Source organism: Cavenderia fasciculata, assembly GCF_000203815.1.
Source record: "Cavenderia fasciculata unplaced genomic scaffold Scf_Dfasci-G-b-126g04.f1-5, whole genome shotgun sequence".
NCBI lineage: Eukaryota > Evosea > Eumycetozoa > Acytosteliales > Cavenderiaceae > Cavenderia > Cavenderia fasciculata.
The window spans coordinates 206,809-225,409 of record NW_004457715.1 but is presented as its reverse complement, the minus strand read 5'-3'; the positions used below and the strand labels follow the sequence as shown (position 1 = coordinate 225,409).

Genomic DNA, 18,601 nt, shown 5'->3' with positions numbered 1-18,601 from the left:
ATAGATAGATAATAAGAGAGAGAGACGTAGTGATAATGGTGTTACATGATCGATCAAGTACTCGTAGGAGTAGTAGGAGTAGTACATCATCATCAACATCAGTAATATTAGTATTAGTTTCGTTGTTGTTGTTGTTTGTATCAACTTGTGGTATTATAGCTACTCCTGATTTACCAGAAGATGAGTGTAAGTATTAAGTATTAAGGTAATATTAATAACATATTTATTTATTTATTAATTTGAACTAGTTAAATCGGCTGAATGGTTAATTAAATACTTTGGATCGTATATCTCAACCGAATCGTCGATTCGTATATGTACAGATGACACATACCAAATCGATTGTATTTTGGATGATAATGATCCAGATGTCTTTCATATTATCAAATTGTAAGTGTGTTGTTCTATTAAATAAGACAGACAGACAGACCATTTCATTCAATTTTGAAATTCTAATAATTATTATTATTTATTTATTTATTACTTTAGTCCATTTATGACAGTAGTTGATTTTGAATATGTTGGAGAATTACCAAATATAACAAAGTTGACATTTCCCTATGTTACAGAGATGGATATACAAATACTATATTTTGACTTGATGCCACCCGAATTTGCAGAGATTGATTTATTATCTTATTTCACTGATCTTCCATCCCTAGAATCTCTAATCATTACAGATGATCGTCTTCATAATATACCAGACTCTTTCTCAAATGGAAATTTCCCAAGTTTAACAAAATTGTTTGTATCCTCAAATTATATAATATTATTATTATTATTATTATCCAATATCTTTTTGTACTTATCCCAAATCTATTCTTTTTATTTTAGGGGTATATATTCTACCAATATATTATCAGTCGAAACATTTATAAATATAACAACTGTACAGGATATCACAATCTCCAAGACCACTTCACCTTTTACAATTGATCCAACTATTTATCTTCCCAACTTGATTAATTTCAACTTGTTATTTTCTCTTAACGATTCCATGGATATAAGTTTCAGTCAACACGGGTTCCCAAATCTTGACCTTATTTATATCACTTATGCCAATGATATTGGTCATCAACTCACTATCACCGTCGAAACATCTTCAGTCACCCAATTCATTGGATATCGTGAATACTCTATTGGATATGCTACTATTAATCCTCAATTTATTCATCCAGAATCATTGATCATTTTGTAAGTACTCTCACATAAATAATAATAATAATATGTATTAACGTTAATATATTAATATATTTATTCTATTCTATTTTTAGAGATCATCATGGAGGAGCATCACGATTATCACCACAAAATATGTCTTTGTATTCAAATTTACAATCATTGTATGTATATGTATATATATATATATATATTTTGAAAATAATAATAATACTCTTAATATTTATTGTTGTAATTTATTTATTTAATATTATTTTAATTTTTAGGACATTAGAAGGTCAATTATTTCCACCTATTAATACACCATTTCCAGCATCATTGAAATCATTTAAATCTCAATCAGAGTGGGAAGGTGGAAAGATACCTTCCAACTTGCTGGACAATGATCCAAATAATTTGGTATTGGATTTTAATGGCAACCATGGAATTACTGGTGATTTATCGCAAGCATTTTGTTATATTCAAGGTTTGAGAGCACCCTATGCACCAATCAACTCGATTCCGTCATGTTGGTGGTGTTATAATTCATCAAGACTCAGCACAATTGTGCAACGACCCGCATCACCACTTTGTAATATCCAAATTGATAGTTTTAATCTAACTTCATATCAAGGTTGGTTTAATATAACTGGTGATAATATCGGGTGGGGTGATAACACAAACTTTACTCAAATCTATCCAAACAAAAAGTTAATGTAAGTCAATCCTAAATAATAATATTATAAATAATAATTATAATTATTTATTCTAATCTCTTTCTTTTTTGTTTGTAGGGGTAAAATTGATTTAAGTTTAGGTAGAAATCAAGTAAATAATTATTCATTGGTTAAAGATCCAATTCAAGGATATACATTTGAATTTACCATTTCAGAGGTATCATTTCAAGTTAATAATGTGATTGTTGATCCATTGGATTCAACTTTTAATGCAACTTCGGTGACTGTTGTTTTCGATTTTGTTAATCCAATTGTTCAACATCAACCATCGATCTCTTATGGAGGATACCCATGTCAATTCCAAAGATACCAAGAGTTTACCAAATCAATTGTTTGTACCCCAATAACTTATCCAAATAATACAAAACCATTGGTTAAAATTGAAAATCAATTCAATCAAACTATTACAAATCCTGATGTTGTTTTGAAATGTATGTAAAACATTTAAAAAAAAAAAAGATAAATGAATAATTTTATTTATTAATTTATTAATTTGTTATTTTTAGCTGTAAATGTTGTATCATATACATTGGATCCACCAAGTTACCCACCAACCTATTTAAATTTAATTGGGTATTTTGGAATCAATACAAATCTTGCCGTCATTACATTGACACCTCAAGATGAGACATTACAGACGTATGGTTGTGAGATTATTCAATCAAACCAAACATTTATTCAGTGTAAATTACAACAACTAGAACCACCACCTGGTATCACTGGATTTGATATTGTAATACCATCCTATGGATCATACAATAATATTAGTTTAATTGTTATTCCTGCTCCAATTCAAAGTATGACTATCAATTAAAATAATCATAATAATATAATATTAACAAAAATATTTATCTCTATCTAGTTATTGTTACTCAATATCAACTTGAACCACCTATATATCCACCAACCCTTTTAAATTTATTTGGGTATTTTGGGACTATTTTAGAACCAAAGGCAAATGTTTCTATTCAGTCACCTGGTCACGACGATGTTGAATGCTTGGTCAAACTATTTAGTAGTGATTATATTCAATGTAGTTTCACCCATCAACCATTCCCAGGTCCATCAACATTGGTTGTTACTGTACCTCATGGTTCATATAATTCTCCATTATTATTTATTCCTTATCCTTCAAGTATGTAAATTAAACACACATATTATTATTTATAATATATATATTAACTTTGTGTATTTAATTATTATAGCAAATGTTGAATCATATACTTTAAGACCATCAACCTACCCACCAACACATCTTGAATTAAATGGGTATTTTGGACCTGATACAAATGTAGGACAAGTATTGCTTGCAGATGATGTTGGTGGCGACCAACATAATATTATTCAATGCACAGTCACAGATATAAATGAAACTAGTATTATATGTCAATTTGAAAACCAACCATATTCAGGACCACTTGATTATACTGTAGTTGTTCCAAATGGAAATTATTCATCTCAATTAATTATACCATATATTCAATCAGGTATGTGTTAACATATCAAAGAATTAACTAGTTTGAATTAATATTAATTAATTTAATTTAATTATTTAGATGTTTTAATTACATCTGTAAAATTAATTGATTCAACAAGACAAATTGACCAACAAATGATTTTAAATGGTCATTTTGGTTTAAATGTTAGTTTATCAACCATTCGATTTAATAATACCGATTCATTTTGTAGTGTAACAACTTCAAATGAGACAACGATCGAATGTCATTTCACAAAACAACCATCATCAGGTTCTATCACTCCATTGACACTTGTAACACCAAATGGAGATTATTCATCCAATACAATATTATTCATACCGTATCCATCATTACCAAGTGATGATGAGGAATGTATGGTTAGAACAAATAATTGTAGTGGTCATGGTAAATGTGTTGATGGAAAGTGTCAATGCGTTGCTTTGGATTGGTATGATGATTGTAAATTTAAAATATCATCCAATCAAGATTTGAAATCAATCGTTAACTTGAACAATCCAACGATATCATTTGGAATTGGTGATGATTATAGATTCGAATTCTCAATGATTGCAATTCAAGAATTAGATATTAATAATCAAACAATCAAAGAATTACATACAACTAATAATTGGAATAATTATACTGATACCACATCAACAACAACCAATCAACAATATAAATCATTGGAATATCAATTATCACTGTCTACAAATATTAATAATATTATTTTTGAAAATACAAATATTAAATCAACCATTGAAATATCAAATAACGGTAATAGAACCATTCAATTTGGAGATGAAAGTATTTATATTGGTAATAATAGTATTAAATCAACAGTATCAATTAAAGATTGGCCCTATTCAACAGTATCAGAATCACCACATCTCGTTGTATTATTCTCAACCACAATTAATAATAATCAAACTATTATTGGATGTGATGGATCAATCAATCAAGTGGAAACATTCCAATCATTCCAAGATAGTGATTCAATTGAATTTATTCGAATCATCACCAACGATGATATTCAATTCTTTGGACAATTCCTACCATTTGTAATATCAGACAACAACAAATCAACGTACTCCAAAATAGAATTAATCAACACAACTAGAATCAATGATCAACAATCGATTGTATTGATTGGTATTCATCTTCCACAATGTCAACTATGTTTGATTGATCCTCAATTCACACCACTCCAAATTGACCGTGAAATATTTGGAGAGTGTCCACCACCACCACCAACAGACAATAGATTTGCTAGTTGGAAGATAGCAGTGATATTGGTATGCACCATTATTCCAAGCATTGCAGTTGCTCTCTTCGTATTTATCAAATACCGACAATCCAAAAAAGCCACATCACATCACAGAGTACATCTAATGAAAATTAAATAAATCATTTAAATTAAATATTATTATGTACATGTATAAATAATAACAGCAGTCGAAACCTTTGTTATTTCATAGAGCTGTGAGAAACCTATATTTATATATATATATATATATATATATATATTGCCAATGAATGAATGGTTGGAGACTGCTCCTCTTTGAGGTAGGTTGCCGACTTACTAATTAATTAATTTTTTGATGAAAGCGGGGGTTTCGTGAGTACTCGTTTATGAAAGAGGAATAAAAGTTTGTGTGTTAAGAATTCTTGTAGTTTAAAGTATGCAGCAGCAAATCAGCAGAGTGAAATGTAGATTATCATCATCACTACGGTCACATATCATTGTTGTTTTGATCACGTTGATAGTGATCATCATTACAAGTAATGATCAACAATCATCATCATCAGCAGCAGCAAGATCTTATTTCGTTACTGCTCAGTCACCTGATGATTTCGTTGCAGACGAAGGTAGGTTTTAATATTAATATGATAGATAGATAGATAGATAGATATATAGATCATTCATTGTTATTAATCTTACTTGTTTCTTTATCTCTATCTTGTATTATTACTTTACTTTAGCTGACTCGGCATTATGGCTTCACAATTACTATGGAAGGTATGGGACACCGAGTTGCCGCAATGGTGATTTTTACTGTGATGAAACTACTAATCGTATCACTTCAATGTATGTAGAGATATATATATTACATAATAATAATATTATTATTACACTCAATAGAATGAGTGAATGAATAAATGACTCACCAATCATCATAATCCTCTCCTCTCAACAATAGAACATTTGATATGTTTTACACCCAAAGACAAGCAGAACTACCAGATTTGAAGACATTGGTATTCCCCAAAGTATTATATGTCGACTTGGCGACAACACCAACTACAGAACATCAACATATCAACGTATTGGATATGTTTGTCAATGGGTCATACCCCAGGATGTACAGCTTTCATGTGAGAGATTCTAGAGTCACAAGCATACCCGACCATTTATTCAACGGCTTTCCTATTTTAGAACAATTGTAATTGTTATGTCCAAACTAATAATTGATGAGCATCAAAGGAAACGATAAGATAAATATATATATATTAATTATTATTATTATTTATTTAGGGATATATTTTCACCAAATGTTAGTAGTGTGGGTACTGGAAATTCAATGACGTTTCCACCTCTACTTTATCAAGCCAATATTGGTGTTAATATCACACTTCCATTTTACTTTTTGAATACCAAATCACTTACTACTTTTACAATCAACGTCAACGCTATTAAAGATGATGGTATACTTTTGATTGACCAAATATCATATCCTAGACTAGACCAATTGTATGTAATATGTTATATATACACTCATACCATTTGTTTTCATATCTAACACAAAAAAAAAAAGAAATATTTATTTATCAGGTCAAAACAAAACAATAGTTCAAGTTGAATCTAATAGTTTGAAAGGGTTTGGAGTACATATGCATTATTATATTCCTTTTCAAGCTATATTTAAATATCCACAGAATATTAAATTATTGTATGTTTGAGTAATAATACACCTGACTGCATACTGACATCTTATTATTTAACATTTTCCCAGAGATATACCATCTTTAGAATTTATATCACCAAATAATATATCACATTATACTACATTGGATAAACTTATATTATATGGTCGTACCTTGTTTATAACTACCAATATCGATGATCCATTACCATCAACATTGACAAAAATGTAATTATTAAATTATTTTATTATTTATTAAATATATGTTTTTCAACAACTAATTAATATATTCTATTATTATTAGTGATGCAAGATATGGAAATATGACACGTATTTTACCTAATCTACTTGATAATGATCCTTATAAATTGGATCTTGATCTATCTGGAAATACTGATTTGACTGGAGACTTGAGTAACCAAAAATTTTGTTATATTAATTCTTTGATTTTACGAGACACCAATGTATCAATGGTTCCTGCGTGTTGGCCATGTTACTCTGCTGGCACAGGTGGGCGGTACAATGGTCCTAGATTTCCTAATTATCCATGTACTGGTATGTATAAATATAATTAAATATATATCATCATCCTTGTCAAACAAATTTGTTAATAATCTAAATCTTTTTACTATTTAGACAATTTCAAAATTGATTCATTCATATTGGCAGCATTTAATAACCAATATTGGGTCACTGGTGATAATATTGGATGGGGTGACAGTGCAGGCCTTTTCATAGTTTATCCAAACAAGAAATTACAGTAAGCTTATCATCCTACTATCTCGATTTTTTTATAATATATATATTCATTTCTAACCATAATAATTCATTTTCAATTTTAGAGGATCTATAGATCAAAACATCGGGATTGGATCAGTGGTCAATAAAACGATCTCATTGAACGAAAATATTTCATTTAATTTTACAATCTATGATGCAACATTTACAATGGGATCATCAGCCATTGAACCATTAGACGCTCGATACAACAAGATATCAGTGACAACCGGTTATACACTACTCCCCAACTTTGAACAATACCAACCTAAAATTGAATTTGGAGGGTATCCATGTCACATTCAAAAGAATGAATCAGGTTATATAATATGTACTATCGATCAATATCCTACCAACCAATTATCAAATATAAATGTTTATAATGAAGCTCATAATCAAACAATCATTCCATATATCTATAAAAAAGGTAATTAAACTATTCAACTACATCTTGATCAATATAAATAATATTTAATTAATCTTTATTTATTTTTTAGCAACAACATTGATTCAGATTATAAGTGAACCTACAACATATCCACCTCAATACTTAAATTTCAATGGTTATTTTGGATTGTATTCAAATAATGGAGAGATTATATTGACCAATCCAAACAACAACACCAATCAATATGCATGTATTATAATTCAATCAAATCAAACATTTATAAGATGTAATATTACAGATTCAGATACTCTTCCATTTGGATCGATTAATTTAAATCTAAAATTACCAAATGGTGATTATTCATCTGATTCATTATTATCTATTCCTTATCCTCCAAGTATGTAAAACTAAAATATTCATAATTAGATTTTATTTTATTAATTCTTTATTTCATTCATTTATAGCAAATGTAAGATCATATAGTTTTGAACCACCAACTTATCCACCTTTATATTTAAATTTAATTGGTATATTTGGATTGGATGTTGGAAGTGGAGTGATATACATCAATAATCAAACAGATCGTTATTATTGTAATATTATTGCTTCAACACCAACCAATATTAAATGTTCATTTGTCAGAATACCTTTACCTGGTCCAACATTCATTTCAATCAACATACCAAATGGAGAATTTAATTCGAGTACTTTATTAACTATTCCTTATCCAAGTATGTTGAAATATTTAGTATAGATGATATAGCAATTAATAATCATTAAATAATTAATTTAATATGAATCTATTTTATTACCTTTATTATTTATAGCGAGTGTTAAATCTTTATCATTGGAGCCATCAACCTATCCACCTTTGTATTTAAATTTAAATGGATATTTTGGAGTGAATGCAAGTCAAGGATCAATATTTATAAACACACCTACCGATCCGTATGGCTGTACGATTATCGAATCAAGTCAAACTATGATCAAATGTAAATTTGATAAAACACCATTATCAGGTCCATCAACACTTTATGTTCAACTTCCAAATGGAAACTTTACTTCATCATTATTATCTATTCCTTTTCCTAGGAGTATGTATCTGTTAAATAATATTTGTATTATTATCAATCAATTAATTATATTTATTATTCTTAAGCCAATATAATATCAACAACATTTGAACCGATTACCTATCCACCAAAGTATATGAATTTAAATGGTTATTTTGGAGTCAACTCTGACAAAGGTTCTATATTGATGACCTCATTGATTGGTTCATACACCTGTTCGATTAAACAATCAAGTAATGTTTCTATTCAATGTCAATTTGATAGTCAACCAACACCTGGGAGAAATACCCTTAGAATCAATGTACCCAATGGAGTTTATACAACTACTACTATTATTCCTTATCCAAGTATGTTATATAAGTTACATTGTATTATTTATCAACTTAATAATAATACTAATCATATGATTTATTTTATTTTCAAAAGCAATTGTATCATCGATTCAATTAATATCAACCAAATTTATTAGATTATTGGCAGAGTCAATATCCCAACCAACACCAACATCTCCACCAACATCAATGATTTTAAATGGTCATTTTGGAATTAATTCGCATCAAGGATCAATCTATATCAACGATGCCAGTAATCCCAACTTTTGTAGTATTGTACAATCCAATGAAACAATGATTGAATGTAACTTTGATGAAACACCGCAACCTGGTGAAACAAGTATCACAATCAACATACCAAATGGAGATTATTCATCCAATACATTATTATTCATACCATATCCAATACCAACCGATGATGAAGAGTGTATGGTTAGAACAAATAATTGTAGTGGTCATGGTAAATGTGTTGATGGAAAGTGTCAATGCGTTCCTTTGGAATGGTATGATGATTGTAAATTTAAAATATCAATCGATCAAGATTTGAAATCAATCATACACTTGAACAATCCAACGATATCATTTGGAATTGGTGATGATTATAGATTCGAATTCTCAATGATTGCAATTCAAGAATTGGATATTAATAATCAAACAATTAAAGAATTACATACAACTAATAATTGGAATAATTATACTGATACCACATCAACAACAACATCAACAACAGATCAACAATTTAAATCATTAGAATATCAATTATCGACAAATAATAATGTACAGAATATATTTTCAAACACTGATATTAAATCAACCATTGAAATATCAAATAACGGTAATAGAACCATTCAATTTGGAGATGAAAGTATTTATATTGGTAATAATAGTATTAAATCAACAGTATCAATTAAAGATTGGCCCTATTCAACAGTATCAGAATCACCACATCTCGTTGTATTATTCTCAACCACAATTAATAATAATCAAACTATTATTGGATGTGATGGATCAATCAATCAAGTGGAAACATTCCAATCATTCCAAGATAGTGATTCAATTGAATTTATTCGAATCATCACCAACGATGATATTCAATTCTTTGGACAATTCCTACCATTTGTAATATCAGACAACAACAAATCAACGTACTCCAAAATAGAATTAATCAACACAACTAGAATCAATGATCAACAATCGATTGTATTGATTGGTATTCATCTTCCACAATGTCAACTATGTTTGATTGATCCTAATTTCACACCTCTTCAAATTGACCGTGAAATATTTGGAAAAGGAGACCAATGTGATATCGCGCATATAGAATCGAGTAACAACAACCTACTTGTCATTGCTATTGTTGTATCTTGTATAGTTGCTGCTGCTATTATCATCACGTCGATGATCATATTTAAAAAGAAAGAAAACAACAAAAAAAGAAACAACTTTATCCAACTATCCAAAATGAATTAACCTACTATTTTTAGATCAAAATATTGTTAATAAATAATAATAAGTGTATAAATAAATAAATATTATATATATGTATACATAGAACTTATAATACCAGTCAGCTTTGTTCATTTTGTAAGTGAAAGTGACCTGACAACTTGTCGATTGTATCGGATATCATGATCTCTATTGGTCAATCTCTGATCACAATATCAGATACAATCGACAAGTTGGATTGACGACCCTCGCGACCATGGTGGTTTTGTTGTTTGTTCTGATTGGTGTATGTATCATTTGCTGTCCCATTTGAACGTGATGGTGGTGCATTACGGAATTGACAGTCTACTGTGTTGTGATTAGTTGTACTACACTGTTCACATAACTTCTTTGGTTTCTTTAGATCGTTGTGTGTGATGAGGTTTCTGGAGGACCATTCGTTAGGTACTGGTTTCTTGAGACCTAGGAGGAACTTGCGAACTGCTGTACCATTCGTGCCTTGTACCTTGTTTATATTCCAGGCGAGTTTCGGGTTATGTGACAACTTCTTCGGTACAGCTCTGTAGGGCCAAGAGTCAAACAATGGATGGGTAGCATTCTCAATACAAAGCTTGTTTTCCATTCCCATGTATTCTCTCTCTAATATAGTGTTAGATAATAAATAAAAATATATAGATCTTCTTGAAAAGTTATAATGTATACTACAGTTAGCTCAAACAAGACTAAAATATATTTAAAGATGATAATGGCTTCTTGTGCCTGAAACAAACTTTTCGTTTTTTTTATCAGGCCACTGAGTATTACTGCCTGGCCTCGTAATGTGGTTTGTAGTATGTCTTTAAAATACTTTACTTTTAATCCCCTCATAAAGGACAGATGTTGTTGTTGTTGTATCTGGACGTAATGTATAGTATAGATATAAATAGATCCATTGAATGATAGACTTTCATAGTCTCATGCACAGCACTCAATATTAATAAAATTATCACAACACTTAAAATAAAGTGCATATGTAGAACAACAATAACAACAACAATCAAGATATACTTAAGTATTATAATACTTGACACGAATCACCTCCCTACAAGTAGTCCCTGGAACTAGCTCAGACCACCTATCGATGGTATCAGTCGACTCCAAGGATTCCCGGGGAAATGTCGTTGAGTAATCTCGATGTCGTTAAAAAAGCCGATCGATCGACGAGCTTTGAGAATGTCGAAAGCAGCGTCGTCGTCATCCTCCTCAACACATCATATGATACACCAACCGTTTCGTTGTGGGTGGTCAACAAACAAGAGAGACAGACCAGCCTGCTCAGTCTGACCTTGACTAAAGGTTTGGCCACCAACCTAACCTACCCATAGCCTATTTAATTTGGTTAGGTCGGTTGGTTGCACTCACTCGTCTTCTTTTAGGTCATCATCATCATCATCACCAACAATACATTTTATTTATTTATAAATTATCTCTATCATCATATCTCTATCTTTATCTATCATATCTTATCTTGTCTGATCACATATCTATTTATATAAATTAAAAAAAAAAGAGAGAGGAGAGTTAGAGAGTCAAAAAAATACAAAAATTATTATGATGTTTGGTAAACACAGTACATTAATAGTAACAACTTTATTGTTACTATTAACATTAAATGAACAACAACAAGTAAATGGACAATTTGATTCATATTGGTTGAATATGAAGACACCATGTGTTTTTAAACCATCACTTCCAAAATCAGTCATATCGTTTCCTTCAAATCAATGTTTTGCATCGTTGAATGGAGTAGACTCTTTTAAAGTGCTGACAGAGGTTGTTGGAGGCCAACTTTATTCCACCAAATACACGTATGCTGCCAGTTTGACTTGTGCAGGTACTGGCACTACGACAGTACTCGTTTCAAACTCACAACCCAATTGTGATACGGCTACAGATACTCTTTATGAATATGCAACTGTTCCAGCTGTTCCATCTGACAATGCTCTTTATTTTGAACGTGTTAGAAGGTAAATTTAAATCAATTCAAATCAAAAATCAAATCAAATCTATTTATTTATTGACTCTTATTTAATTGATTTAATTAATTTCATTTTAGTTGTACAGAACCAACACCAATTACACATGCAATTTTAAATGATGGAAAGTGTAGATTGGTTGAACCAAAGAGTAATGTTTATGCAAGTTTTAGAAAGAGTGATGATGGAAAGAGTGTTATTATGTCCAATGTAGCAACAACCAGTACTGGTTGTAGTACAGATACACAGACTATTGCAGCCACTTGTTCTTTGCCAGTGCCATCGACACCATCTTGGTTTACATTTGCATGTCTTCCAACCAATACACAAATCATCATCCAAACACCTATTGTCCAGGGATACCGTAGATATCAATTGCCAGCCGACGGTGTAACAATCACAGGATACCAGTTTCCACGACGTCGTTATATGTGGGTTGCCGATGCCCTGACATTCTCATCGATTGCTGATTCAGTCGTCGGTACCGGAAAATGGGCCAGTGGAATTGTGTCCAATGCCAAACCAAATACTCCAACCTATGTTGTATTCAATATGGCCGGTCTCACAGTCACCCCCTCTCCAACCAATCAAAGTGCAACTATTAATTTAATTCCTCGTATGTCACATAAAACAAATACAAACAAAACAAACAAACAACTTTGAATGTCACTCATAGCTAACATACACTCCCTTTTTGTTTTTAATTCATTCATTTAGTACCAGTTATCGAGACACTTGTGATTTCATCACTTGATCCAAATTTACAATGGGTTGTAGTTGATTATTCTTCATCGGGTGGATTTACAACTGCAACAAGTACCTACCAAGTATATTATAATGGAGTGATCGTATCTAATTGTAATAATATCGTTGAGACTACTTGTAAAATTACAGCGTCACTTGGATTTGGATTAAAGGTGGGTGTGTCGGTAACTAATACAGCAGAGGTTAGTCCACAGAAAACAGTCACTATTGGTGCGCTTTCAGTACCTGTCGTTACATTGTCACCAAGTCCAACCGGTATAGTAGTGTCATATGATACATTTGGAGGTTTGTTGTCAACTACCTACTCTGTCTATTTGAATGGAACTGCTGTGACTACATGTACAAACATTGCTGGAAAACAATGTACAGTATCTGGATTGACAACATTGGAAACCTATATAGTCAAGGTTGTGGCTGTCAATGGTCAGGAAACAACTAATAACCAACAGTCTGTTTACCTATGGGATGCTATCACTACGCCATTGGTCACTGCTACCGTCAAGGTTACATCAATTCTCGCAACTTTTACTGTCAATGGTGGTAACCCTGCTTTGACTGTCTCTACCTACAACGTCAACGGTGTAGACTATACTGGATGTATCAATCTACCCTACTCGTCACGTTCATGTAATATTGTAACTCAACCAAATACTTTGTATCAAATTAAAGTAACCTCATCGAATAGTGGGATTGTCGTGGTATCTAGTGTCACTCCATTCACTACTTATGCCAACTTGCAACCACCAGTTCTTACACCAGGCGTGTTAAACATTACAACTGTCTCTTTTTCATTCAACTCGGCTGGTGGTGTGCCCGGCGAGACTGTCTATTTGGTCAAGTTGAATGGAAATACAGTTACACAAGGATCGACGTGTTTGCCAGCCAGCTGCACAGTATCGGTTGCTCCAGCATCGAGCAATGCCATAACAGTCGCTGCAACCAACAATTTGGATGCTCCACCCGTCCAATCCATCGTCTTGCAATCATACCCTGTTCCATCGGTCGACCCAGTCATCACTAGTGTCACGAGCAACTCTATCACCCTCCGACTCTCATACACGGGTGGTGTGCCAACCGAAACATACCTCTATGTGATTACACTGATTGGTACTCCAGCAGTTGTCATCCCTGCATCCACCACATCCACCTACACCACCTACACATTCACTGGGCTTGTTCCAGAGTCAACTGCAGTCATTGGACTGTATGTTTGGAATAGTGGGTCATCCTCTACGACCAAATCAATGGTTCAAAAGCTAAATCCAACCCCATTATCAACTCCAATCGTTGGAGCATCCATCAATAGAGCCAACAACCAACTAACCATCACATATAGTACTACGGGTGGATATATTGGAACTACAACCACCTATGCTGTCACTGTCGCAGGTACATCTGTCGTCACTGGTGACACTACTGGTACTGCCACCTACACACTGACACCTGCTCAGACAAGTACCCAAACCACATTGAGTATCATAGTCACTGCCACCAATGGAGCTCTCACAAGCTCTGAAACCACCTCGATTGTCTATATTCCCGATCTTGCCATGCCAACCCTCTCGCCAGTCTATGATGCCACTGGTATCACCATTACCTACTCGGCCAAGGGAGGTAGCACTGCCATAACAACCACCTATGACGTGTCTGTCAATGGACAGTTGGTATCTGACAATGACAGCACTGGATTGACCCGTTTCACGCTATCCTCTCAACAACAAACCCAACAAGCTACCTATACTATACTAGTAGTTGCAAGTAATGGAGCAATGACCTCACAAAACTCTGCATCAATCGTCTACTATCCAGTCATCCAAACACCAACCTTGACATCATCAATTGTCAAATCAAAGTCGATTACTATTGGGTATTCTGTTAGTGGAGGAAATGCAGCGTTGGTATTGATTTATGTGTCTGCAAATGGATCACCAGTTGCCAATTGTCAAGGTGTAACTGTATCGTCGACCTGTACAATCAAAACTACTCCATCCACTTCTTATGTATTGGCTGTTCGTGCAACTGACGGTAAATACACTTCAACTTTTACCAGTCCATCAATTGTTACCTATCCTGTATTGTCTACACCATCCATCACACCTGTTACAACCAATATGACTTGGATTTCATTTAGTTATGCATCGAGTGGAGGTGTTCCAGGTGAAACTGTAACAACTGTCAAATTGAATAGTAAAGTTGTTCCATCTAGCTCTTGTCCAAGTCAATTATGTACAGTTACTGTTGTACCTGGATCATCTAATATTGTGACGGTTGATACAATCAATAATGTAGATTCGACTTCAACCTCTTCGACCATTGTATCGTACGCGTTACCAACTATCTCTCAATTCAAGGTCACTACATTTACACATACCTCGGTGACTATTGTATTTGCAAGTGTTGGTGGCATCACCTCTTCAGATACTGTATATATTGTAACGTTGAATGGTGGTGTTGAAACTACCTATACTGGTATTTCGACATTAACGTTTACCGATCTTGTCCCTGAAACAACTGCTATCATTACATTACAAGTATACAATAGTGGTTCCTTCTCTGCAGTCCAACAAATCGAGCAACAATTATCTCCTACTCCATTGACCAACCCAGTTGTCTCTGCCACTTTGGATGGTGTAGTTGTATCGATCGGATACTCGTCCACCGGTGGAAGCAAGACAACTACCACCACTTATGCAGTCTCTGTCAATGGTCAGTCTATTGTATCTGCAGACACTACAGGATCCATCCAATACACCTTGACACCAGCCCAACAACAAGTCCAAACCACTCTCAATATCCTAGTCGTTGCCAACAATGGTCAACTAACTGCACAAGCTTCAACATCGGTCACTTATATTGTACCACTCTCCAACCCCTCCATCTCTGCATCTGCAACCTCTCAAGGTATTGTCATCACCTACTCTACCACTGGTGGGGACACCCGTCTCCCAACATCCTACGATGTCTCTATCAACGGTGTAGTGGCTATAACATCAGATACTACTGGTTCCTATACCTATGTATTCTCATCACAACAAGCTTCCAATGATGCAACCTACCAAATCACAGTTGAAGCTAGAAATGGTCCAATGTCAACCCAGGCATCCACCTCTATCAACTATATTCCACCACTTCAAGAAACAATTGTTTCTGCTACCATTGTTGATAGTACCGGTATCTCTATTCAATACCATGCAGATGGTGGTAGTGTATCCATTACTACTACTTATGCAGTCACTGTCAATGGTCAATCTTTAGTCACTGGTGACACAACTGGACAAGCAACCTATACATTCACAAGCTCAGAATCCAATACTGATGCAACCTATCAAATTGCAGTTGTTGCAACCAATGGTCAAATGTCAACGCAAGGATACAAATCAATTACTTATATTCCAGTATTGACCAGTCCAATTATCCAAGTGACTGCTACTGGTAGTGAATCATTGACTATAAAGTATACAACTAGTGGAGGAAAGAAAGATACACCAACTAGTTACGATGTGACTGTAGATGGTCAATCATTAGTAACTGATGATACAACTGAACAAGCTGTATATACTTTAACAGCACAACAATCTGAAAGTGAAACAATCTTTGCTATTTCAGTCCAAGCTACCAATGGTGCAATGTCAACTCAATCATACACTACCTTTACATTTATTCCACCACTCTTGACTCCAACTATCGATGCTAGTATAACCGATAATACTGGTATATCTATTCAATACCATGCCAATGGTGGTAGTGAGTCTATTACTACTACTTATGCAGTCACTGTCAATAGTCAATCTTTGGTCACCAATGATGTGAGTGGACAAGCAACTTATACATTTACAAGCACTGAATCCAATACTGATGCAACCTATCAAATCAGTGTTGTTGCAACTAATGGTCAAATGTCGTCGCAAGGATCCAAGTCAATTACTTATATTCCAGTATTGACCAATCCAATCATTCAAGTCACTCCAACAGGTAGTGAATCATTGACTATAAAGTATACAACTAGTGGAGGAAAGAAAGATACACCAACTAGTTACGCTGTGACTGTAGATGGTCAATCATTAGTAACTGATGATACAACTGGACAAGCTGTATATACTTTAACAGCAGAACAATCAGACAGTGAAACAGTCTTTGCAATTACAGTCCAAGCTACAAATGGTCAAATGTCATCACAATCAACTATATCGTATACCTTTATACCACCACTCGAACCATTAGTTGTCAATGCGACCAATGTAGGTAGTACCGGTATCTCTATCCAATACCATTCAGCTGGAGGTAGTCAGTCCATTACCACTGTCTATGCAGTCACTGTGAATGGCCAATCATTGGTCACCAATGATGCAAGTGGACAGGCAAGCTACCAATTTACAAAGGTTGAATCAGAGACTTGGGCAACTTACCAAATCCAAGTAATTGCAACCAATGGTGCAATGACCTCTGAAGGATCGACATCTGTCACTTACCAATACCCACTTCAACCACCAACTATCACTGTCACCGCCAGTCCAAACAACGGTGGTCTAGTCATTAGTTATTCTTGCAAGGGTGGTAACCCAACCATTCCAACAATGTACAAGGTCAAGTTGAATGACCAACTTATTAGTGGTGAGACTTTAATCACTAAAGAAAGTATAACCTATACTTTTACAACAACCGAGTCTTCCACACCAGCCAACTACACCATCCAAGTCATTGCATCTAAAGGACAACAATCATCAGATGATGTTAGTAATAGTACTATATTTGAGTATATTCCAAGATTAAGTAATCCAGTCATCACTGTCACTCCAGATACAGAATCGATTATGACTAATTGGACTATGGTTGATGGTGCCGACTCTTATATTGCAAGTATTCTCATAAACTCTATTTGGGTTGATACTTGTCATGTCAACAACAACAACAACAACTATCTATATTGTGATTTTACAGAGTTGACACCCAAGACTACTTACAGTATTAGAGTGACTGCTCAAAAGACAGGAGATGATGCATTGGACGGTCAATCAACCATCGAAACTACAACTTTAGATTTATATCCTTCAACTGCATCAACCATCCAACAACAACAATATACCTCTGCATTACTATTATTAGTAGTGTTATTCACAATTATTTTAATCTAAATACAAATCATTAAATAAATAAATAAATAAATAAATAAATTAAAAAAAAAAAACAAGGCTCGAGAAACATGTTTTTTATGAGAGTCCTTGATCATTGTCATTATTTTTATTCCCTTTTGTATGTATATATATATATATATTTATTATTTATCTGTACAGAATCATGATAAACACAGGAAACAACCAACGTTAGCAATGCATCTGCCTTCTCTCTCTCTAAAATGTAAATATTATTATTATTATTTATATAGTGATGAAGAAAATTTGATTTCCTTTACACCTTGAAAGGATGAATGAATGACCAGCTCAAGGTTCTTACTCGTCCAAGTACCGGGAAAAAGAATTCCTCAAAATAAATTACCCACAAATAAAAATTCGC

General features: G+C 33.3%; 3 protein-coding genes across 3 annotated transcripts; all 3 read left to right on the top strand.

Annotated features, from left to right (window-relative positions):
- Nucleotides 1–35: 35 nt before the first annotated feature.
- Nucleotides 36–4,776, top strand: DFA_02101 (uncharacterized protein; the record flags this gene model as incomplete). The annotated part of the gene is made up of 11 exons (XM_004357528.1): nucleotides 36–186; nucleotides 249–390; nucleotides 490–744; nucleotides 835–1,194; nucleotides 1,275–1,343; nucleotides 1,446–1,874; nucleotides 1,953–2,326; nucleotides 2,402–2,692; nucleotides 2,758–3,030; nucleotides 3,101–3,382; nucleotides 3,452–4,776. 11 exons carry the CDS (start codon nucleotides 36–38, stop codon nucleotides 4,774–4,776), a joined length of 3,951 nt encoding a protein of 1,316 aa, XP_004357585.1.
- A 276-nt stretch (nucleotides 4,777–5,052) lies between these two features.
- DFA_02100 (uncharacterized protein) lies at nucleotides 5,053–11,674 on the top strand (the record flags this gene model as incomplete). The annotated part of the gene is made up of 15 exons (XM_004357527.1): nucleotides 5,053–5,239; nucleotides 5,354–5,459; nucleotides 5,572–5,706; nucleotides 5,907–6,122; nucleotides 6,241–6,321; nucleotides 6,385–6,522; nucleotides 6,599–6,849; nucleotides 6,931–7,054; nucleotides 7,137–7,498; nucleotides 7,569–7,856; nucleotides 7,924–8,190; nucleotides 8,287–8,553; nucleotides 8,619–8,879; nucleotides 8,959–10,064; nucleotides 11,402–11,674. The coding sequence occupies 15 exons, from the start codon at nucleotides 5,053–5,055 to the stop codon at nucleotides 11,672–11,674; spliced, it is 4,062 nt and encodes a 1,353-aa protein (XP_004357584.1).
- Nucleotides 11,675–11,900: 226 nt separating this feature from the next.
- Nucleotides 11,901–18,222, top strand: DFA_02099 (uncharacterized protein; the record flags this gene model as incomplete). The annotated part of the gene is made up of 3 exons (XM_004357526.1): nucleotides 11,901–12,316; nucleotides 12,406–12,941; nucleotides 13,043–18,222. The coding sequence occupies 3 exons, from the start codon at nucleotides 11,901–11,903 to the stop codon at nucleotides 18,220–18,222; spliced, it is 6,132 nt and encodes a 2,043-aa protein (XP_004357583.1).
- Nucleotides 18,223–18,601: the final 379 nt, after the last annotated feature.